This window comes from Carcharhinus amblyrhynchos, chromosome 18 (assembly GCF_965287045.1).
Source record: "Carcharhinus amblyrhynchos chromosome 18, sCarAmb.v2.hapA, whole genome shotgun sequence".
Taxonomy (NCBI): domain Eukaryota; kingdom Metazoa; phylum Chordata; class Chondrichthyes; order Carcharhiniformes; family Carcharhinidae; genus Carcharhinus; species Carcharhinus amblyrhynchos.
In genome coordinates this window covers 14,967,932-14,993,110 of record NC_137341.1, presented here as the reverse complement: position 1 = coordinate 14,993,110, position 25,179 = coordinate 14,967,932, and the positions used below count along the sequence as shown (strand labels likewise).

General features: G+C 43.1%; 1 protein-coding gene and 1 pseudogene across 1 annotated transcript in view; one reads left to right on the top strand and one right to left on the bottom strand.

The window, feature by feature from the left end:
- LOC145354869 (protein cholesin-like) overlaps positions 1-22,355 on the bottom strand; it is a 326,372-nt gene extending 304,017 nt beyond the window's left edge. The window contains exon 1 of the mRNA XM_080206422.1: positions 22,098-22,355. Within this exon, the coding sequence (XP_080062548.1) occupies positions 22,098-22,223 (126 nt within the window). The 5' untranslated portion in view covers positions 22,224-22,355. The remainder of the gene's footprint in view (positions 1-22,097) is intronic.
- LOC145355150 (small ribosomal subunit protein uS8 pseudogene) lies at positions 7,123-7,781 on the top strand (annotated as a pseudogene).
- Positions 22,356-25,179: the final 2,824 nt, after the last annotated feature.

The window sequence follows — 25,179 nt, the reverse complement described above, 5'->3', positions numbered from 1 at the left end:
GGGATCTTCAAATTGAAACAGCCCCTCACACCCAAAATGGAGAAAGGTCTTTTCCTCTGCTTTCAACCGTTCCAGCCAGCTGAAAAATTGAGGCTGGGCAGGAAAAGGCCATTAAATGGCTACTTAAGGGCCTTAATAGGTGAGAGGGCAGGTTTCCCGCCTGACGCCCTGCCCATCCAAACGTGAAATTGTGTTTGGGTTTGGGTGGATGCTGGAAATAGTTGACAACTTTGACATACCTGGAATTTCACGTCAACTGAGTTTGGCTTATTGCAATTTCACTGTAGTGTCTTGAACATAGGAAAATATTCCAAGACACTTCAGGGGAGTGTTAGCAGATACCAGACACCAAGTCTGGCAGGTGGCATGGTAGCACAGTGGTTAGCACTGCTGCCTCACAGTGCCAGGAACCCGGGTTCATTTCTGGCCTCGGGTCACTGTCTGTGCGGAGTTTACACATTCTCCACGTCTGCGTGGGTTTCCTCTGGATGCTGATTTCCTCCCACAGTTTAAAGATGTGTGGATTAGGTTGATTGGCCACGCTAAATTGACCCTCGAGTCAGGGGGAATTAGCAGGATAAATATGTGGGGCTACGGTGGGATTGTGGTCGGTGCAGACCCGATGGGCCGAATGGCCTCCTTCTGCATTGTGGGGATTCTATGAAGTCACATCAATAGATATCAGCACAGGTGACCAAACGTTGGGTTGAAAGAGCATCTGAACAAGAGGAGAAAGAGACAGAGAGGTGGAGAGGTTCTGGGAGAATAATCAGACCAGCTGAAGTCACGGTCACCAATGATGGGGCAAGGATAATTCAGATTGCTCAAAAGGCCAGCACTAATCAAATCTTTCTCACTGTAAAGCCAGAGGTATAAATGTACTTTGTATTTCCCAAAGATAGACAACTAATGTTGTGTGCTGTTAATAAGATAACTGTAAAATTGAAGAGACTTCAACAACCAATCGTGCAGTCAGAGCTTCGACTTCCCATGCTTTATTTTTGCTAAGTTATGCACATTACCATAAAAATGCATTCCCTTATGCTATTTATTCTTGCACTGAGTCTCAGAAACATTTGCTAATCAGAAGGTCAAACCTACCCGCTGGAACGTGAACGATCATGGCATATCTTTCCAAACACCAAAGCAAAAAGTAGATCCTTGGCTCCTCAGAGACTTACATTTTCCAAGCGACTTCACGTGCAGCCTTTTTCCACTTATTTATTAAGAACAGTCATGTTAAAGGATCATGGAAGTACCCTCGGGATTACTTGAAGGAGGTTGAGACAATACAGCGACATCAACATGAATGCCACACACATTCTAGTTCGCTTCCTCCAGGAACCGATGAAGACTTTCGTAGGAATTGCAAAATAACAACGCAAACTAACAAAAAAAATCAACATGCAGCATTTCCACCCCAGCTCCCCCTTGCAATTCCTGATCCAAATTATTTATCTTGAACTTTGCCACTTTGCACCATAAGCATTGGGAACTTCTTGTCAACAGCTTTTCTGTGTAAGTTTCAGGTGAGGCTGCCTGCCTGTTTGTTTCATTAGAAGTGCCACAACTTTAGTTCTGGGCGGGAGGTGGATGTAGCACGACATTCCCTTTGCATTCGAGATCGGACTTGACTCAAACGTGCTTCTTTAACCATAGAATAGAATCCTTACAGTGCAAAGGAGGCCATTCAGCCCACCACGCCTGCACCAACAACAATCCCACACAGGCCTCATCTCAGTAACTCCACGTATTTACCCTGCTAATCCTTCGACATCTCTCCAACAGCGAAGCAGGTTAACGATCATCATGGCAATATTCCGTATGATTTATTCCAAAGTATGGTGAAAGGCAGTAAGGGAAAAGGAAATCAGGATAATTTTTATTCACAAACCAAACCATTCAGGGGCGAAAAGGGCAGCTGAAATTTGAAATGCCCCCATCCAAATGTCAATGACCGATAGGACAATGGGAGCTTTCAAGACAGAGTTTTACGTTAGACAAAGTGTATCAAACGTGGAAAGTGAAGTTTATGTGCAGATCTGCCCTAATTGAATGGCAGATCAGGAGGAACTCCTGTTCCTATTTTCCATTATGAACATAAACACATGCATATTGCCCCATTCTGATGGGCCCTTTTCTTTATGCAAGACCTCTCCCCAAACAGAGCAGAGCCTCCCCATACCCCTCCTCTCCCCCCACCATCCATCTATCCCAAACTCACCGTATTCTGTAGCTCGTTGCTGATTGAAGTAATATTTGGGTGTTTGCATTCTGATTATTTTTGTCAAAGCCTTTCTTCAAATTTAGATTTGACGTAAAGGTCAAATGGTAGCAAGTAGCATGACAATGCTAAATGCTTTTGTGAAAGGCCTGATGTTGCTAACAAGTTGGCCATTTGATAGGATTTGTGCAAAACAATTGCTCCCTTGCATCCTCATCATCCTATGGGCCTGCCACTAAACATGGGACTGATCTGAAGTATTTAAAAACTTTTAGGCAGTTCTTGTTAGAATAGACATTAGAAGCCACATATGCCCAAATCCCTTCTCTGAAAAAAACTAAAGAGACACAAATTGTGGAGCAGGCTGAATGGGCTACTCCAGCTCCTGTGTTCCTATGTAGAAGTTACACATGGGCTAGAAATTAATCCCCGTTACTGACAAACAAGGGTAGTAAACACACGGGAATACCACAACCTGCAGGCCCCTCTCCATATCCGACACCACTCTGACTTGGAACTATCACTGTTCCTTCACTGTGCTTGGGTCCAAACCAAGCCTCCCTGTCAGCACTGTGGGTGTTCCTCCACATCAAAGCTCGCACATGACCAACAGGTAAAAAGTGAAGCATCACAGGACAATCTGCACCAGTTAGACAATGCCCCATTAAGAAGTCAAGATCCTAATAGATAGATGATTTGTACTTCTGTTGCGCCTTACCCCACCCTCAGGATGTCCCAAAGCACTTTAAACCAATGGATCACGTAGTAATGCATGAAGCACAGTTGTCAATTTGTGAACAGCAAGGCCAAACAGCAAGCAAGGGAATGATGACCAGTTCATCTGTTTACAATTAAGGGATGAATGTTGGCTGGGACACCAGGTAGGACTGACTTGTTTTCCTGTAAATAGTGCTATAGGGTCTTTTATGTCCACCTGAGATGGGTTTTAGTTGAACTTCTCGTCTGAAAGACAGCAGCCCTAACAGTGCAGCACTCTCTCAATACTGCACTGGCTGAATGACGTGATCAAATCTTTGAAGACACACACAGAGGCAAGTATGCTATTCCTCAATGAAGGTTGACACCCAACAGCTTAGGAAGGGAAAAGGAAAAATGATCGATCTCAAGAGTTTTCCATCCATTGATCCTATTTTTTGCATGATGACCATGATAGCTTATCCACCATTGGCAATGATAGCCTCATAACTTATCTCCTATTGAGACAGATTGTGGGTTCTCACACCACTGTAATGTACTATTTAAGTGTGGGATCTTTTCCGACACATGGGTCAACAAAATGCAAGGGTAGATCTTTGATTTCTATTGGACTATTGTTCCTATATCCAATTAGCTATGACTTGCTTTATGCCATCTCCTAATATTTTGCGTCATTTTATGTCCAGACAAATTCTGGTTTCACCCAATCTAACTCCAAAAAGAAGGGTCTTGCACATTTCTCCACATCTTTTTTGAAAGGTAATTGAACAAGATTCCAGAATGTGTGTGCATTCTTATGACCAACATAATTAGTCCTGTATGATGGTTTTCCATTGTTCCAGCAGGTTAGACATCATTTTCCACTGCATATTTATACTGATTAATCATGTAACCTTTCACCTTGTTCATTATCAGATTTGAATCCCATACTTTTATTTCAAAAATCATTCCATCTGCAGAGTGGCAACTACTTTTGCTGGAAGACCATTGTAAACTGCAGCAGGCGACGGTGCAGAGGGACCTCGGGGTCCTTGTGCATGAGTCGCAAAAACCCAGCCTGCAGGTGCAGCAGGTGGTCAGGAAGGCGAATGGGATGCTGGCCTTCATAGCGAGGGGGATTGAATATAAAAGTAGGGAGGTCTTGCTGCAGCTGTATAGGGCATTGGTGAGGCTGCAGCTGGAGTACTGTGTGCAGTTTTGGGCGCCGTACTTACGCAAGGATATTTTGGCCTTGGAGGGAGTGCAGAGGAGGTTTACTAGGCTGATACCGGAGTTGAGGGGGTTGAGCTATGAGGAGAGGCTGAATAAACTAGGCTTGTACTCGTTAGAGTTTAGAAGAATGAGGGGAGATCTCATTGAGACGTATAAGATGATGAATGGGATGGATAGGATAGAGGTGGAGAGACTCTTCCCGCTCAAAAAAGACAGTAGGACTAGGGGGCACAGCCTCAAGATAAAGGGGGGGCGGTTTATAATGGAGTTGAGGAGGAACTTCTTCACTCAAAGGGTGGTGAATCTCTGGAATTCTCTGCCCGTTGAAGTGGTGGAGGCTGCCTCGCTAAATATTTTTAAGAAGCAGGCTGATGGGTTGTTGATAAGAGAGGGGATTAAGGGTTATGGGGAGAGGGCGGGAAAGTGGAACTGAGCCACGACAGATCAGCCATGATCTTATTGAATGGCGGGGCAGGCTCGAAGGGCCAGATGGCCTACTCCTGCTCCTATTTCTTATGTTCTTATGTTCTTATTGTACTTTACTACTAAACATAGAAAAACACTCGCCTCAATTAAAACCTAGTAGTCTTGCCTTCCACATGTGCTGTCAGATTGCTTCTCTTTCTTGCTTCTCCACAACTCTCAAAACTTCGCAAACAGAAGTTCCCTCTCCTGTGCTTCCTTCTGATCAAAAACTTCAACTTGACACCTCTCTTCAGGAGTTGCAACCTCAGGTGCCAGAATTTAGTCATTTTTCCCTGACAAGGCTCCCTCCCACAAATGTACCCTTGAAGGCAAAGTACCCAAAATGGTGCATGATTTTAAGCAACATTAAAAGTAATTCATTGTTGTAAATTGTTTCAGGAGGTGGTGAATGTCTGTATAGCTATTAGGGCAGTGGGTGTTTCCCGTCCCGCCCATCATGTCAATTGAAACGAGCGTCAGGGGGAAGAGAGAGAGAGAGAGAGACACCATGCAAAGGTCCATCTCTCTCAGGTGGGATTTTCTGATTTTGGGGGCGAGAGCAGTCTGAAAACCCCACCCTTAAAGTTTTTTCTTTTAGAATTTTAGTAAAAGCTGACAGTGGATGTGTGAAATTTTCATCCTATGCCCACTGATGCCACAACAACCACAGATGTTATCCTTTCAAGTGAGAGCTGTGCCTGGAGAGAGTGTTTTGAGCTGCAGAAAGAGATTGTTAAATCACAGAGGTTACAGATCAGCAGTCACTGTGATGTTGACATTATCATAGTACAGGCATCAATGCCAGTGCTGATGAATCTACTGATAAAACAGCTTTAAATCAGGCCTCAAGAGTGACTTTGTTATTTATAATGATATGTTTGTATTTTGTGTCAAATGATGGTCAGAGTACCCAATGCTGGATAAGCATGCTCCACAACAACTTTATATGCATCAGATATGCTTTCAGCAAATAATAATATTCATGTTAACTCCTCGGGCTCTTCTCAGAAACACACATCTGGCCTCCATTTCATAGCTCTCCATCTAATACACTTTAACTTCCACTGAAATCCATCCCTGGGACAGAAACAAAGAGATTGAGAAGGGAAAATAAGGACCGGAATGCTTTGGTTCACAACAAATATGGATTAAAAGCTAGAAGGTCTTTCCCTGCGTGTGTTTCCTCTGGGTGCTCCAGTTTCCCTTTCACAATCCAAAGATGTGCAGGTTAGGTGGATAAACTATGGTAATGCACGGGGTCACGGGGATAGAGAGGGGCAGGGGAGGGTGGGGGAAGGAAGAGCCTCTGTGGTAGAGAGTTAGCACAGACTCGATGGGCTGGAAGGACTCTTTCTGCACTGTAGGGATTCTATAATAAGGTCTACTATGGCTAACAGGTTGCCAGAGAAGACTCAACCGACTGGATGGTTCGCAGACATCCATATAAATGCTATCAGTCTCCACAAAGTTCATCATACAATCTCGATGCTTTATAAGTCCATACACACCTAAAATACATACTTATTTCCACATTCGAGCCAAGCTTGCCAGAACAGATCAGCTGTTTATGACAAGATGCATTTTTCCACTACTACAACATTTACCTGATATCACATTGCAGGTTATTTCATAAAAATCACTGGAAGACTGTGAATTGCTTACTCCAACTGATTGATGACATTTACAAGTACTGTACATTTAAATTAACCATTATTAGCAAATCACAGAAACCTGTCCTATTATAAAATAAAAGGGATGTAGATGTTTCCAAATAATTCTTAAAACAAAATACTAAATTCAGAGTCCAATGACGAACATTTGCTTCTGCGGGTTAAACACTGCGCAAAGTCATTATTTTGCACCTTCACACAGGTTCCTAGCAACAAGTAAAATGTAATGACAGGAGATGGCCAAAATAAACATTTTAAGGTACAGAGTTCTGATAAGAGCTGGACTTCCGAATTAATTCTTCATCATGGATAGGTTCCAAGAATGATGCAATCGTACAAGTACAGGAGGCGAGTTGGCCCACGGCAGCACTTTGCACGAGCTATCCAATTACTTCCACTCCCCTGTTCTTTCCTCTGCCCTTCAACTATTTAGCCAATTACCTATAGAAAGTTAATACGCAATCAGGTGGCACCACCTTTTCAGACAGTGGCTGGCAGGTTACAATAACACACTGTATCATTTCCTTTTCCCTCATATTGCCTCTGACTCCTTTACCAATTACTTTAAAATCTAAGTCCTCTGGTTCCCTCTTCTGCCTCTGGAGACACTTTTACTTACCATATTTACTCCACCAAGATCTTTTGTGGTTTAATTTTATTAATGGATTTAATTTGAGACCTTGCACAGAATGCAAACTCATAGCAAGTCTATCCAGAGGGCAAAAAGTCCTAATTGCTTAAATTGATATCCATTTATCTGTTAAATTGCTGAACTTCAATTACAAGCACAAAGGAGAGCTTCCTTCTCTTTCGTCATGTTGACAAAACGGCAGCATGGTGCCCGTGAATATTCTTGCCTGTGCCCTGACAAGCATCAACAATGTACAGAAACATGGAAAACATCAGGCTCTCATCCAACAATGCTCTAAAGTAATTGTGAGATTCTAGACTGTAATGATGAAACATGGCTACACCGTTACACAGAGGGCGGCCCGGCACCTCACAATGGACCCAGGTTCAATTCCCGGCTTGGAATGTGCAGAGCCTACACGCTCTTCCCGTGTCTGCATGGGTTTCCTCCGGACGCTCCGGTTTCCTCCCACGGTCAGAAAGATATGCTGGTTAGATGCAATGGCCATGCTAAATTCTCTCTGTGCACCCGAACAGGCGCCGGAGTGTGGCGACTGGGGGATTTTCACAGTTACTTCATTGCTGTGTTAACGTAAGCCTACTTGCGATACTAATAAATAAACTTTACATTGGAGAGTTTGAGATTATTGATGACCACAGGAGTGCAAAATAGTTGTGAATCTCACAGGCAGACCAAACAAGTGCAGTGTCATTAGCCTCAGATTAGATGTTCAAATAAAGGAGCTAGAAAGGTGACAAAATGATCTACTGCCTTTCCATCAGTTTGGGTACCTCGTTCTAATGAGCTCATCATGGACCATGAAGAGGCCAAGCGAAAACGTAGCAGAAGAAAAATCCGATGATTCTTTTTCTAAAATGTGAAACCAGTCCATAAGAAGACATTGAAACCAAAACAAATTTAACCACATGCACCAGCTTAACCTGTGGAAAAATCGAGCAACTCATACTACTGCTGTTTCCCTCTGCAGCTCCATTCACAAAGCTAAGCACTATAAAACAAATCAATCTTTTCTTCAATGTGTGCAAGTGTGTGTGTGTGTGTGTGTGTGTGTCTGTATTGTATCATACACATGGTAGTTTTTATCTTGCACGTTTGTGAAACAATTCCACCCAACAACAGACCACTTCAGTTCACATCACAGAGCATGGGGTAGGGAAGCTGCAGGGAGAAGAGGGAGACAGAGAGAGAATAGTATGGCATTTATGGTTCCTCAAACTTCACGACTCGAGATTGTGCCAACCACTGTGCAGAAAATTTGCACATATCAAATGGGGGGAGAAAAACCTATCAAAACATCAGATCTTATGCATCTTAAACTATTACATTGAAATCCTGCAATGTTACAGATTTTTTTAAAGAATGTATTCGTTCAGAGAATACGAGCATCACTGGAAGGGTCAGTATTTATTGCCCATTCTTTTGTGCCCTCAGTAGTGAGTCACGTTCTTGAACTGCTGCAGCCCAGGTGGTGTAAGTCCATCCACAGAGCTGTTAGAGAGCGAGTTCCAGGACTTTGACTCAGTGACAAGGAAGAGACAACAATCTATTGTCAAGTCAGGCTGGTGTATGGCTTGGAGGGGAACCTGCAGATAGTGATGTTCCTATCCATTTGCTGCCCTTATCCTTCTAGGTGGTAGAGGTCACAGGTTTGGGAGGTGCTTTTGGAGCAGCTTTGGTAAGTTGCTGCAGTGTATCATGTAGAAAGCTGTACATTTGTAGCAGAGAGACTGACTATTTAAGGTGATGGATGGGGTGCTGATCAAACAGCCTGCATTGCTCTTGAGCATCTTGAATGTTGTTGAAACTAGGCTCATCCATCACACTTCTGACTTGTGCCTTATAGATAATGGACTGGCTTCGGGGAGTCAGGAAGTGAGTACTCATTGCAGAATTCTCAATTTCTGGCCTGTTTTTGCAGTCACAATATGTATATGGCTGGTCCATTTCAGTTTTTAAGAACAAACAAAGAACAACCCAGCACGGGAAACAGGCCCTTCGGCCCAACGAGCCCACGCTGCCGCATCCTCCTACACCTACCCTGCCCGGCGTGTATGCGAGTGGAACCCCTAACTTAGCCAGATTCAGGGGAGAATAGTGTCAATTTGGTATACCAATCAGCCTAAGAGCACATCTTTGGGGTGTGGGAGGAAACCGGAGCGCTCAGAGGAAGCCCACACAACCACAGGGAGAATGAGCAAACTCCCACAGACACACGCCCAAATCCATGTACCTGCACAGCCAGCAGTGCTAGTCACTGAGCTGTTGCGGCGCCCGTCTATCGGTCCAGGATCAAGCACACACACCGACACGAAGTACTAGGCCACTCCCGGAACCTCCAAGAGCAGCCCACGCACGACCCACCGTGTGCATGCCCCTTGTTTGACAACAATGTGGACCGCCACCTGCGGAATAGTAACCCCCAGGATGTTGATCATGAGGGATTCAGCAATGGTAATGCCATTGAATGTTAAGGGACGATGGTTAGATCCTCTCTTGTTGGAGATGGTCATTGTCTGCCACTTAGTGAGATGCAAATGATATTTGTCATTTTTCATTCAGTGTGAGCCTGAATCTTGTCCAGCTGTTGCAGCATGCTGGCAGGGATTGCTTCAGTATCTAAGGAGTTCATAGGGTCATAGAGTTATTGAGGATTACAGCATGGAAACAGGCACTTTGGCAAACTTGTCTGTGCCACCCTTTTTTTTAAAAAAACACTTAAGCTAATCCCAATTTCCAGCTTTTGGCTCATATCCCTCCATACCCATCATACCCATGTAACTATCTAAATGCTTTTTAAAACACAAAATTGTACCCGCCTTTACAAGTACCTCTGGCAGTTTGTTCCAGACACCCACCACCTTGTGTGAAAAAATTGCTCCTCTGGATACTTTTGCATCTCTCCCCTCTCATCTTAAACATATGCCCTCTAGTTTCAGACTCCCCTGCCTTTGGGAAAAGATATTGACTATCTATCTTGTCTATGCCACTCATTATTGTATAGACCTCTATAAGATCACCCCTCAGCCTTCTACGCTCCAGAGAAAAAGGTCCCAGTCTATTCAACGAGTTCTAAATGATATTGAACAATATTGTGGAACCACCACTTCTGATCTGATGCTGAAAGGGTCATTGAGGAAGTAGCTGAAGATGGTGCCAAGGACACTACACTGAGATGCTCCTGCAGCGATACGCTAAGCTGAGATGATTGGCCTCCAACCTCTTTCTTTTTTCCCCTGATTCCTACTGGAATTTGTTAGGGCTTCATGATGCTACACTCGGTCAGATTCTTCCTCGATGTCAAGGGCCATCACCTTCACCTCCCCGGCAGTCGGAAAGGGCTATAAAGTAGGAAAAGAAACGTCTGATTTCATCCCCCGTCCCACACCCACCACCCCGCCACACCACACCCCCCCCCCGCCCAAAAAGTTGTAAAGGTTATTCCTAATGCACACAAAGGATATATGTACAACTCAGTCTGCACACTATTGGAAGTTGTTCTTTCAGCACCATCTACTGTCAATCTGAAGAACCACAACAAGCATCTTTGTAACACAGCATGAACTTTCCAAAAGACCATGTGCAACATGAACTGCTGTGCACGCTACATAACTTAATCTCAAGAGAGACCAATATTTTAAGTCAGTCGTTCCTCGCACATTTACACTGTTCACCTTAATATGTTTTGCGTTCTACAGACATTAATGGCACACAAATAACTTTGCAGAAGTGAAACCATGATTAGGCAAGGGACGAGGCTAGCCTATTGCACTTTGGTGTGCTGACACCTGCAACCCGGTTTGCCCAGGCTAGGGTGAAGTAGAGGATCAGGGTAGCCAATGACGTTAAACCAAGGTTTTACCTCAGGCAACTCTTCAAGCCACCTTGGCCTTTTGGCTAAGATGAAGTGTTAGATCAAGCCCTGAAGGGGGGTGGAATGGCTCATCCTGTCAGCTTGGATCTTGTTTGATTGAGCCCAGGGCGGGATACAATGGGCAGTATTTTACCATTTTTTGTCTAAGTGCCAGGCAGGCGTGTAACTGGGAGAGTTTCAGATCTGGTCTTTGGGCACATTGTCAGCCCCCTCCCCCGGCCACAAATTTTGAGCGAATCTTGCTCGCTACAGGAGATTTACCAGGACACTGCCTGGTGTGGAGTGTAGGTCTTATGAGGAAAGGTTGAGGGAGCTAGGGCTTTTCTCTTTAAAGCGGAGGGGGATGAGAGGCAACTTAATAGAGGTTTATAAGATGATGAGGGGGATAGATAGAGTGGACGTTCAGAGATTATTTCCTCAGGTGGATGTAACTGTTACTAGGGGGCATAACTATAAAGGTCCATGGTGGGAGATATAGGAGGGATGTCCACAAAGTAGGTTCTTTACTCAGAGTGGTTGGGGTGTGGAATGGATTGCCTGCTGTGATAGTGGAATCGAACACTTTAGGAACTTTCAAGCGGTTATTGGATAGGCACATGAAGCATACCAGAATGATAGGGAGCAGGATAGCTTGATCTCGGTTTTGGATAAAGCTCGGCACAACCTCGAGGGCCAAAGAGCCTGTACTGTGCTATACTGTTCTATCTATGTTCTACAGAAGTCTGTGGGTGGGGCTTAAGGCACCCAAAAGCATATAGAGGGAGATAGTGCACATGTGCAGACCTTTGATGCCGCGCACGTGCATTAACAGTAGCATTGGTCTGACAGACAAAGAGAGATCTGTCAGGCCTCTGCTCCTGCAGATAGCCTGAAGCAGTTCCCTACTCCCCCACAATAGGGGGGGGGGGGGGGGGGGGGGGGGGCCGCGCCCGAGATGCAGCCCCCGCTGACCACCCTGCCGCCCTGACCGATGTAGACCCCCCTCTCCCCCACATCGGTTGCTGCAGATCATGGGCCCCTCTCCCATTAGCCTCTCCCCCATTGGCCCTACCACTGTCTGGTGGGTTTTGCCCAGGTGCCCCACTGGCAGTGCCAAGGTGCCAGGCTGGCATTGTCCAAGGGGTATTCCTGCTTTGCCCTCAGCCTCAATGGCCTCTAGTTCCACCGGCAAGGCCAAAACGACTGCTCCCCATTCCTTGCCTGCGAGAACCTCTCATGGCGAGGCCATATAGGCAAGCGTACCCGGATGATTGAGCGCTGGGCTCGCTAATCACATTTAGAATCAAATGTAAACAAATTAACCTGCCTCTTGTCTATTTCAGGCGAGAGGCTGACCGTGCCGGAAATCTTATTGTTGTAAAATGGCGCTGGTTGCGAAAACCAGCGCAAGTCATTTTACGCCCCACTTTACAACTGCGCCACACCTGTCAGTTTGGATCTGATTTGTCCCTCACATGGGGACCATGATTGAACTTAATTTGAATTGGCTTTATTTAATTAGAAATAAAGTACCGAAAGGTACTAATGAGAAAAACCTGAAGCTGCAAAAACATTAAGTAATCTATTTCACCCCCACTCACCAGTTTACAATGAGATTTCACTCATGTCAGAAATAACCAGCGTTGAACAAACACCTCTGCAGTTTAATTTTTTAAAAATTATTTTTAAAAATTACACACAGACGTATTAATTAAAAGTGATATACAACTCATTAGCCTGCCGCACAGCTAAAAGTGACCAATGGACCCTGCAGCAGTACCTAAATAATCTTAATGTAATGTAAATGCTAATAACTTTTTATGCAACTCTCCAAGGGGAATAGGCCAAGTGTTTTAGAAGACTAATTTCACCCATCACATTATGATGTTTCCCAAATAAAGCACGCCGTTCATGGCCTCCAATTTAATTTTCACACCATTCAAAAAGAAATTAAATAATATATAATCCTATTGATAGTCTCCAGAGAGCATTAGCACTCAGAACTAACAGCTTGTACACAAGTTACATAATGACATACAAGTAATGTGAAATCCCACAATACCCTAATTGGTATCTTATTTATCTAAGCGTAAATTTACTGCTGTTTAGTAACTGAAAGGCTTCATTACCTTCACCAGGGGTTGATGTCAGAATTAAAGGATAAATGTGTAAGGAAACATAAGAAAAGGAGAAAAATAGGTTTTTGTTTTAAAGTGCTGTGTATTATATTTCCTGTACCATTGAAGTCCCACGTTCAGAGGTTGTGCCGTTAAATGAATGAGTTTATATGCCTCCCATGGTGGTGACTGTGGTAAATGTGCCATTGCAGTTCATAGAATCACAGAATCTCTACAGTGCAGAAGGAGGCCATTCAGCCCATTGACTTTGCACCAACTCTCTGACAGAGCATCCCATCCAGCCCACCCACCACCTTAAGCTCATAGCCCCATGCATTTACCCTACTAATGCCCCTAACAGTCACATCTTGGGACAGTTACAGGGAATTTAGTATGGTCAATCCACCTATCCTGCACATTTTTGAACTGTGGGAGGAAACCTACGCAGACAGGTGGAGAACATGCAAACACCACACAGAGTCACCCAGGCTGGAATCGAACACAGGTCCCTGTCACTGTGAAGCAACAGTGCAAACCACTGCACCACCATGCCTTAATAGTTGCCCCAACAACCAATCCACACTGGTGAACAGTATAGTTTTCACATTTACTACTTTGTGTGGGCCTCCCATTCATCAGATACTGCAGAACAGATTGCAACATACGGCAGTCAGAGGTTGAAATGTACTCCGGAGGTCTGCCAATTGTGGTGTTGTCTTTTGTGAATATGACAACTGTTACACATTAATAGAGTATTACTGCAAAAGAAAAAAATCCACAGGGCATTAAGCACATGAAAGTAGTTGCCCTTGTGTTATCCTCTATACAAGCCATCTAGTCTGTTCTCAATCTCCTACTCCCAATTCCCCTTAATATTCCTCTATTTCCCCTCACCACAACCTTCTCATGGGAAATCGGGGATACCAACAACACTAACACTCTTAAATACAAAATCAGAGAGATTTTTGAGGAAAGTCTTCCGGAATCTCTTCTCAAAAAGACTTGAGATTCTAATTTTTATATTTTTTTCATTCACAGGATGCAGTTTTGTTGTCAAAGTCAGGATTTATTACCCATCACTGACTGCCCTTGAGAAGGTGATGATGAGGCACTTCAATGACTGACTGTAATAAAACAGAAAATGTTGGAAAAGTTTAACAGCTCTCACGGCATTTGTGGAGAGGGAGACAGAGTTAATGTTTTAAATAGGTATGACTCTTCTTCAGAGGCAGAGAGAGTGAGAAACTTAATGGATTTTATGTTGATTAAGAGGGGATGTAACAGATGGAGCAGAGTGAAAGGTCTGAGATAGGTGGGAACTAGGAGAAGTTAAACAAAGATGTTACAGGCACAAGACAAATGGAGTGTTGACGACAGTGCTAAAGACTAAAGCAGAAGCTGATAGTGGCATAAAGGCAAGACAGCAGAATGTGTAAAAGGCGGAACAAAGGTCAACACTCTGAAAACAAACTTAAGAAGTGTCAAGTGACCCTGTGGGGGAGGCACGTTAACTCAGACAAAAAAAAAATAAAAATAAAATTAAAACAATTTCCGGCTTTCTGGCCCCAATATCCTCCACTATGGACATCCCATCTGTCTACACCTGCATCCTCCATCAGGACGGTCTGAGGGCTCTCTGCTCCTTCCTTGAACAATACCTGTCCACCATTACTCTCCTCTGCCTAGCTGAACTTGTCTCACTCAACAATTCATCCTCTAATTTGTCACATTTGCTGCAAATAAAAGGTGTGACTGGGGGTACCCACATGAGCCCTGGTTACGTAGGTCTTCTTGTGGGGTACGTGGAACATTCCTTCAATTGGTTTGCTTCCAATTTCCATCCCTCTCTCAGCTTGATATGGTCCATCCTGGACACTTCCTTTCCTTGACCTCTCAGACTCCATTTCCAGATGGACCACTAACATTTATTACAAGCCTACTGATTCCCACATTTTTCTGTAAAGCAATTAAACTAAACTAAATAAACTGAAGAACAAAGCTAGAAAGGCAGCCCCTTAAAGGGTAACCACCTGAAACAAAAACAAATCACAAATGAAACTTAAAGCATCAAACAAAGAGCTACTTTGACTACAACCTTTTGCACCCCGCTTGCTGTAAGGACTGCATCCCATTCTCCCAGTTTCACCATCTCTGTTGCATTGTTCCAATGATGCTACCTTCCAAAATGGCACTTCTTTTCCCGGTACCAAGGACTCCACAACACTGTGTCCAACCCATCCCCCGCACCTCAACCCACACCCCTTCCCCTCCCTCCCACAACCATGATAGAGTCCCCCTTTTCCTCACTTTTCACCCCACCAGGCTCCACATTCAAAAGATCATCCTCCGCCATTTCCACCACTTCCAGTGCAGTAGCACCAAACACCACTGGGCTCACTCCAGAAGAGAAAATGCTGGAAAATCTCAGCAGGTCTGGCAATCTGTAAGGGAAGAAAAGAGCTGACATTTCGAGTCCAGATGACTCTTTGTCAAAACAGGGATCACTCCCTCCATCACACTCTGGTTCACTCCTCCATCACCCCCTCCCATGGCATCTTCCTTTGCAATCACAGAAAATAGAACACCTGCCCCAACTCACTGTTTAAGGCCCCAAACAACTCCTTTCAAGTGAAGCGGCATTTCACTTGCACTTCATTCAATTTGGTTTATTGTAGTTGTGGCCTCCTCCACACTGGGTAAACCAAACAGTTTGGGTGACTACTTTGAGGAATACCTTCGCTTAGTCTGCAGCAAGACCCCAACCTCCTGTCGCTTGCAATTTCACCTCAGCATCCAACTCTCATGCCCACATGTCCATCCTTAGCCTGCTGTCATTTACACATTCTGCTGTCTTACCTTCATTTCTATCAGTACCTTCTTTAGTCTTTAGCACCATCATTAACACTATCTTTGTCTTACACCCAGAACATCATTGCCCAATCCTTCCTAATTCTCATCTATCTCTGGCCTTCCACTCTGCTCCATCCCTTCTTAAACAGTATAAAATCCATCACTTTTCTCCCTCTCTTCAGCTCTGAAGTCGTATAGATTTGAAATGCGAACTCTGTTTCTCTCTTCACAGCTCCTGTGACAAATGCTGAGTTTTTCCAGCATTTTCTGTTTCATTTCAGATTTCCAGTGTCTGCCGTATTTTGCTTTTATTAATGACTGAGCATCTTATTTGGTCATTTCAGAGCCAATTACACTGCTGCGGGTCTCAAGTCACATGTAGGTCACTGCAGATTTGCTACCCTGGGGCAACACGGTGGCACAGAGGTTAGCACTGCTGCCTCACAGCGCTTGGGACCCGGGTTCAATTCCCAGCTTGGGTGACTGTCTGAGTTTGCATGTTCACCCTGTGTCTTCTGGGTACTCTGGTTTCCTCCCACAGTCCAAAAGATGTGCAAGTTAGACAATGCTAAATTCTCCCTCAGTGTACCTGAACAGGCGATGGAGTGTGGCAATTAGGGCACTTTCACCGTAACTTCATTTCAGTGCTGATGTAAGCCTACTTGTAATACTAATAAAATTAATTTTAAACTTAAGTGAACCGGAGGATTTTTTTTACAACAGTCTAGTAGTTACCCAGGCACCATTACTGATACTAGCTTTCTATGCCAATTTTTTGTTTAATTAACTGAATTTAAACTCCCCAGCTGCCACAGTGGCATTTGAGTTCATGTGTCTAGGTTATTAGTCTGGATTACTAGCTCAGTAACACAACTAGATGCTACTGTTTCCCTCACATCCAGTCACTTCTGTGCAAAGATTCTTTCACGAGTACAGGCCATTAGAAATTACAGTAACCTGAGTAAAAGCATCAGCGTGAACTATATTCACTCGAGTTTCCTTGATCCAATCACTTGGTTCAGATTATGTAAAATGAGGTTATAGGAAAAGGGTCTCCAATTTACTATCAAAATGTGATAGTAAAATGGAGAAGGGGTGACACAGTGGCACAGTGGTTAGCACTGCTGCCTCACAGAGCCAAGGGCTTGGGTTCAATTCCCAGCTTGGGTCATTGAGTGGAGTCTGCACATTCTCCCCATATCTGCATGGGTTTCTTCCCGCTGTCTGAAAAGATGTGCTGGCCACATGCATTGGCCACACTAAATTCTCCCTCAGTGTACCTGAACAGGTGCCAGAGTGTGGCGACTAGGGGATTTTCATGCAACTTCTTTGCAGCATTAATGTAAGCCTACTCTGACTAATAAATAAACTTTTTAACTTGATGTACCAGATGTTAGCTATGCCAAAATTGGCAAATTGAAACTGATTTATGTCAACTTTTGTCTGCCTTGAGTGTCTTTGTCCTTTTGTAAAGCCAATCCAGAATTTAACCTGGGAGCGTCACACATTATATTGTACCAGAAGATCTCTCTGTCCTGTTAGAAGTTAGAAGGTCCCAATGGTTCTTCAACTACAGCAAATTATAGATTCTTTGAGGGCAACAATTATGTTATTTGTGCTTCCATCTAAATTCATTAACTTAGATGGAAATTTCTGGCATATGAAGTAACATACAGAGCTGCCAGCGTGATCAACATGATCATAACATTGGGCTAAATTCCTTCAGACACTGAAGGACGCGCAATTTAAGCATTTAACCTGAAAGATAAAACTTGTTCAGAATGGGTGTTCAAAGAAAACTAAAAGCAGAAGAAGTGTCTCGTTCTGCCCAGCTGAATAAATCTGTATTGCAGTCTTCAAGCTTCCAGATCACTTGGAAACCAAACATCCAGGTTACTGCAGTGCAATGTTGAAGAAATGCATAGTAGGTTACATAAATTTCAAATAATCAGGGATTTAAAAGACTAATAAAACTACCAGCGCTCAGCGAAATTACTTCAGATCAGAGCCTCAGTCTTATGAGGTACTGTTTACATGAAAACAGTATGAACACAGTGAGAGATTAAAATAAGCATGAGATTTGAACACGTATTTGATTTACACATGTATTTTGGATTTTAAAATGTATTTTTTAAAGTACATTTTAGTCAAAGGTAGGCTGCTGCGAGGTATCATAGGGTGAAGACTGAGCAGAAAAACCACATTCTTTAGAAATATGAAACCACAGAATGTGCATAGTTTTATCAGCAAAAGTTACACACAGTATGGTTCCAAAACCACTTTATGAATAGAGACATTCGAGCCGTCCTGATAAAACAGTTTTTTTGAGATGTGAGAAGTCAACTGTCCAGTTCAGCCGTTGACACAAATAAGTATTGGTGGAGACAGTAACTTTGACCTTTCTAGCTAAGCCTCAACAAGGGGAAGAAGCATCCAGATTCTATGGACCCGTGAAATCCCATGATGTCAGAATGCAATTTGATAAGGTGTATGAGAATTGTTAACAAATGATGATTGATCTGGACTAATAACGATCGGTTCCTGACTATCGGAAAGGCGGGGAAGGTAAAGCTGGAGAAATGTATAATTGATCTATTTGATGGATTGTAACTTCAGAGTGATATTGGAATGCTCAAAACCTTTTCTGTTAATAAGGCATTGGACTGTCCAATGCTCATTCTGCCATCGATCATTCATCAAATAAAATTACGTCTTTAACTGGGACACGGGCTTCATGAGTCTTTGTATTAGCTGAAGTTTCAGCATTATTTAGTTTCTGAAAAGGCCCCACAACAGGAAATTATGACAAGCTTCATGTAAAATAAGGACTCAGGTATAATTAAATATTTACATTTATTACTGGGAAGCTTCCAGAGGAAGTTGTCAATTACAGTACTTAGAGCTCAGGTAACATGTTATTAAACAGACTACAACTTCAATGAATAAAATGTGTCTGTTATTTTCATTTGCTAGCTCAACATGCTTCTGTGTACATTTTTCTCACACAACTTAATTTGATTGGGTGTTATGTCCTGAGCTGCACAATCTGTCCATGTCTACAAGAGCAGGTCAGAGGCTAGAAATCCTGTGGTGAGTAACTCGCCTCTTAATTCCCTGAAGCACAAATCAGGAGTATGATGGAATACTTTCCACATTCCTAGCTAAGTGCAGCTTTAACTGCACTCAAGCAGCTCAACACTAATCAGGACAAAGCAGTCAACTTGTTTGGCTTCCCATCCATAAACATCTACCGCTAATGCACAGTGGCAGTACCATTCAGAAGGTGCATTGTAGGAATTCTCTAAGGCTCCCCAGACAGCACCTTCCAAACTCATGTCCATTACCCATTCTGACTTGGAAATATATTGCCACTTGTTCACTGTGACTGGGTCAAATCCCTAGGACTGCCTTCCCAACAGCACATGTGTACCTATACCACAAGGACTGTAGCGGCTCAAGGGAGACAGCTCATCACCACCCTTCTCAAGGACAATTAAAGATGGGCAATAAATGCTGGCCTAGCAGGAGATTCCAACATCTCATGAATTAAACTTTAAGTGTCTGTCAGATGGAAGAGGACATATTCTGGCTTTGTAATTGTAGATTGACTTCATGGCTTATCCGCCAAATTAAAATCAAACTTCTAATTTATAGGAAACATAAGCTTGGTACAGAAGTTGAATTTTGCAGTGAGCACAAAGATTATTAAGAGGTAGCGTAATTGATATTCAGTTCTTGCTTAAAACATGGATATCACACATGGAGAAACCCAATATGCTGAAAAATCTTAAAAACAGATGTTCCAGAAAATTAAGTTTCCATTTATCCAATATGAAGTATAAAATTTCTCCCCAGAAGAGGCTAGCCTATTTATTTGCACAAGCACAGAAAGCTTTGGCTCCAGTTGACAAATGTTAGAGGTTAGATGGCCTCATGTGCGCACACTGGTAGAATTTCAGTCACCATAACAAGGCAGTTTACCATCTTAAAATGTTTCAGCAAATGGTTACTGATTCTCAAACAAGAATCGCCATAATTGTTGCAAGTTGAACAGTACCATAAACATCTCCGGATATCAATCACAACTAACCATCTGGGGTTTGGCACACTTGTCTGATCCATGCATTGTATTAGTAAACTTACGACAGCACCAAACTGACTCCAATATCCCAACTCACTGTGGAGTCACAATGTCATAGATCATAGAACCCTACAGTGCAGAAAGAGGCCCTTCGGCCCAACGAGTCTGCACTGAACACAATCCCACCCAGGCCCTACTCCCATATCCCTGCATATTATACCCACTAATCCCTTTAATTTACCCATCCTTGGACACTAAGGGGCAGTTTCTTAGCATAGCCAATCAACCTAACCCACACATCTTTGGACTGTGGGAGGAAACCCACACAGGCACGAGGAGAATGTGCAAACTCCACACAGACAGCGACCCAAGCCGGGAATCGAACCCAGGACCCTGGAACTGTGAAGCAGCAGTGCTGATCACTGTGCTACCATGCCGCCCATTAAAGTTAAACTTCACTCCAGGACTTAAGGACATAACTTAGATTGGTACTTCAGTGAGGGAGACCAGCACTGTCAGACATGATGTCTTTCAGATGAGATATGAAAATAACCTATGTCAATAGCGATGCAGCAATGCAAAAAAAATCCATGGCACTCTCCAACCTGAGTGGACAGCAGTAAGTCAACATGTGAGTTGTCAGCAAACATAGGAACTTAAGACTTCAGAGCAAGACTAGGCCATTCAGCCCTTTGAGCCTGCTCCACCATTCAATAAGGTCATGATTGCTCTGGTTGTGGTCTTAACTCAACTTCCCTATCTGTTCCCCCCTGCCAACCCCTGTTACTCTCAACTCCCTGATCAATCAAAAATCTGTCCAATTCTGCCTTGAATAAACCTAGATATATTACTCTTAGTTGCTTCATCCAAGTCATCAACATGGACTGCAAATAGGTGTTGCTCCGTTCTTGCAAGAGCCCAGTAGTTATAGCCTGACAATTTGAAAATGCCCTGTTCATCTCCTCTCGATCCTGTCTGTTAACCAATTCTCCATCCTTCCAATATATTACCCCATGGGCAATATCTTGTGTTATTTACCTTCCATGTGGCAGTCGACGCCTTTTTGGAAATCTACGATTTCATCTACTGATTTGTCTTTAGTTACATCCTCAAAAAAACTAATACATTTGTCAAACAAGATTTCCCTTTTGTCAAACCATTCCATCATTTTCCCAATGATTGGTGTCAGGCTAATTGGCTGTAGTTCTCAGTTTGCTCTCTCCCTCCTTTCTTGAAGGGGTGTTACATTTGCTACCTTTCAAACTGCTGAGACCGTTCTTGAATCTCAGGAATTATGGAAAGTCATAACCAGTGTGTTACCACCATATTTCAGCCAACAGGTTTGCAACAATATCCCACAGATGCAGTTACTGCATTCTAGGCTCTTGAATAACATGTTTCTCAAGCTCAAAGCATAAGCTGCTTTGATAGAAAACCTGTACTTCTTACAAACCGACATTTTGACCATATCCACAATGGGACAGAATGCCATCAGGATACTGAATCTCTTTTTTGAGAAAGGCACTAGAAATGGTGGACTGTGAATCATATACCTCTAATTAAGTGATAAACACCTTGCTGAGAAATTCAGCAGGCTACAAAGTACAAATCAAATTTATTAAAGAATAAAGTTATTAAGAGTGTGCAGGAGGAGGAGGAGAAAAACCAGATACACCAGCTGTTCCAAAATAATAAAAGTTCCAAAGTTTTTCCCAGTAATTTTGATAATGGGCAAGTTAAGAAAGGCTTTTAAGATTGTTTACTAGTTCAGGTACTCTCTCCAAATAGAAAGATTTGGAATTTTACTTCAGCCTATTATAATTATATGGATAAAAACAATTATATTTCTTATGCTCATATACACGTATATTTGATAGTGGTAGCTTCTCTTGTCCAAAATATTTACACCATTATGTTTAAAATTTGCCATTTATTTTTGATTCAGCAAATTTGTGATTCTGCAAATACATTAACAAGTGTAATTGAAACCATTTTGATATGCTCACTGCCGTGGAAATAAAAAATAATGCTGAGTATGCATGAACATAAAAATGCTAAAAATATCTCTGTTGTGTGACTTGTACCCGCCCCCCTTAAAAACCAATTCACAATCATTTTAAGATGCCAAAATATGCAGCATACACATTGACTTTAATGCTTGAGCATCAGAGTTTCGTGAGAAGAGGAACCACGTTTACTGTGACTTGAAACGAGAGTGCAGTCATTTGGGGTTAGGGTTAAGAGTCTGCTACCACTCACCTGGGTTGTGTTTCTTCTCTTCCTTTTCTGTTTGGGGGCATCCGTCTTCCCAGAAGCTGGCAGTTCATTGCTTGAGGAGAGTTTCTTCTTGTGGGTCTCAGACCCAATTTTTTTCCCTTTAGCCATGGTGTCAAATAAATATAATAGTTTTAAAAAAATGTACTTTCCCACACAATGATATAGGAGCAATTGTTTCACTGCCTGGGTTGCAACTCTCCAGCTGACAGCTCCAAATTGTTACAGTAACAAGCTCTCCACACACGTGTGGCGCTGGGGGCGGGGGGGGAAGGAAAACCCAGACCAACCGAACCTGACTGCCACGTTCGTCCCGCCTTCCCTTCACGATTGGCTAGTTCTCCCCTCATCGCCGTTCCATTGGATACTGGCGCTGACTGTCACAGAGAAACCCGCCGCCTGCTCTCGCGCTTTTGGTTGGTTGCGCGGTGTGGACGAAGCACGCGTGCGCGGCGTGCTTCAGCTGTGGCGGGGGGGAGGAAGGCGCTGAGTGAATTAGCGCAGGAACTCCCAATCCAGCTGGTTCCTGTGCTCAAAAGCAGCCAGGGTGAACAGGCATCTCTGTCCTAGCTTCACATTCCAGCATCCGCAGGTTTTTTGCTTATTATCAGGGTGAACTAAAGTCGCTTTAAATGTTCACCATCCGAATCCAGGTGATCCAAAGGATGGCTGGGGTGACAGTACTTTCTACATTGAATTATTCTGAGAGCAGAATAAAGTCGCCAGAAAATTTAACAGTTTCAGTAGGCTATATGTTAACAGTTGCACGTATAATACTGCAAATGCAAAACACGTGCATAATAGATGGGTACAGTGCAGATAGGTTGAGTGAGTGGGTAAAAATCTGGCGTATAATGTGGGAGAGTGTCAAGTTGTTCACTTTGAAAGGAAGAATATTACTTAAATTGAGATTGGCTGCAGAATTCCAAGGCGTAGCGGGACCTAGATGCTCTCATGCAAGTTAGTATGCAGATACAGCAAGTGACTGGCTAATGGAATGTTAGCCTTTATCATGAGAGGAATTGAACATAAAAAAGATGTCATAGAAACATAGAAGAGCGGAGGGAGGCCATTTGGCCCTTGGAGCCTGCTCCACCATTCATTACGATCATGGCTGATCATCCCATTCAAAAGCCTAGTCCTGCTTTTTCCCATTTGCCCCAAGTGCTATATCCAGCCACCTCTTGAATAAATTTAATGTTTTGGCATCAACTAATTCCTGTGGTAATGAATCCCACAGACTCACCACTCTTTGGGTGAAGAAATGTCTGCTCACCTCTGTCCTAAAATGGTCAACCCTGAGCACTCAGTTATACAGGGTATTTGTGAAACTACTGTGCCTAGTTTTGGTCTCTTTGTTCAGGGAAGAATATAAATGCATTGGAACTGATTCAGTGGAGATTTATTAGAATGATACCTGGAATGAAATGGTTGTGTTATGAGGATAGGTTGGACAAACCAGTCTTGTTTGCACTGGAGTTTAGAAGAGTGAGGGGTGACTTGATTGAAATATATAAGATCCTAAATGGTATTGACAAGGTGGACATGAAAAGGATGTTTCCTCTTGTGGGTGAGTCCAGAACTAGGAATCAATATTTTAGGCCAGACATGAGGAGATTTGTCCTCACAGAGTTGTATGACTTTGGAACTCTCTACCTCAGAAGGCTGTGGAGGTGGGGTCACTGAATATTTTTAAGGCAGAGGTAGATAGATTCTTTTTGGGCAAGGGAATCAAAGGTTATTGGGACAGATGGGTATATAGTATTTGAAATGCAAACAGACTAGCCATGATCTTACTGAATGACAGAGCAGACTCAAGGGGCCAAATGGCTTTCTTCTACTCCTATTTCATATATTCATATATACTTATTGTCGATGCACTGTCACATTATTGAAGCATATTAAAATGCCATTTACAATTAATGTTGTCAGTTTTTTGTATCTCTCGTAAGCGCAGCCTATAAAATCAGTACAATATCTTACTTTTTTTAGCTTATTTATTAGTATATGTAGGCTTATATTGACACTGCAATGAAGTTACTGTGAAAATTCCCTAGTTGTCACAGTTCACCTCTGTTTGGGTACACTGTGGGAGAATTTAGCATGGCCAATGCACATAACCAGCACGTTTTTCAGACTGTGGAAGGAAACTGGAGCATTCCAAGGAAACCCACACAGACACAGGGAGAATGTGCAACTTCACACAGAAAGTGGCCCAAGCCGAGAATTGAACAAAAGTCCCTTTTGCTGTGAGATAGCAGTGATAACCACTATGCCACTGTGCCAACCCTTTTATTATCCTTGAGCGGTAGTGATGAGTTGCCTTCTTGAACCACTGCAGTCCGTGTGGTGTGGGTAGTGTTGTTGGGGATTTCCAGAATTTTGACCCAACCACAATGCAGGAACAGTAATTACTGTTTCAAGCCAGGATGGTGTGTGTGGTTTTGAAGGGAACTTCCAGATTTTGGTGTTCCATGCATGCTTCAGCCCTTGTCCTTCTAGGTGGTAGAGACTGTGGGTTTGGAAGAAGCTACTAAGGGAGCCTTAGTGAGTTGCTCAGTGCATTTTGCAGATGGTACACACTGCTACTACTGTGCATCTGCGGTGGAGGGAGTGAATGTTTCAGGTGGTGGATGGGATCCTAATCAAGCTGTACCTCCAGTATAAATATCATCTGATTTTCTTTGCTGTTAGCGTTAACAGAGGCTCATCCAGACTCAAAACATTGGCTCTATTCTTTCTCTACGGATGTGTCAGACCTGCTGAGATTTTCCAGCATTTTCTGTTTTTGTGACTGAGTAACTTGTTCCTGGTCCTTTGTTTGTCATGTATGAATTTTGTGAGCTCAGAGACTTTTAAAGGACTGATTACGAGATCATTTTCACCCTCCTCACAAATGTCATACTTTCCCCACTGATCCATCCTTCAACTAATCATCTCAGGTTGAATCAGATTGTTAGCATTCACAAGAGCATATCAATCCTATATATCTACCATCATAAAGTTTAATTATTTCAGAAGTCCACTGGTTTGTCCGCATCACAGCCCATCTGCCATTTTTGCTTTT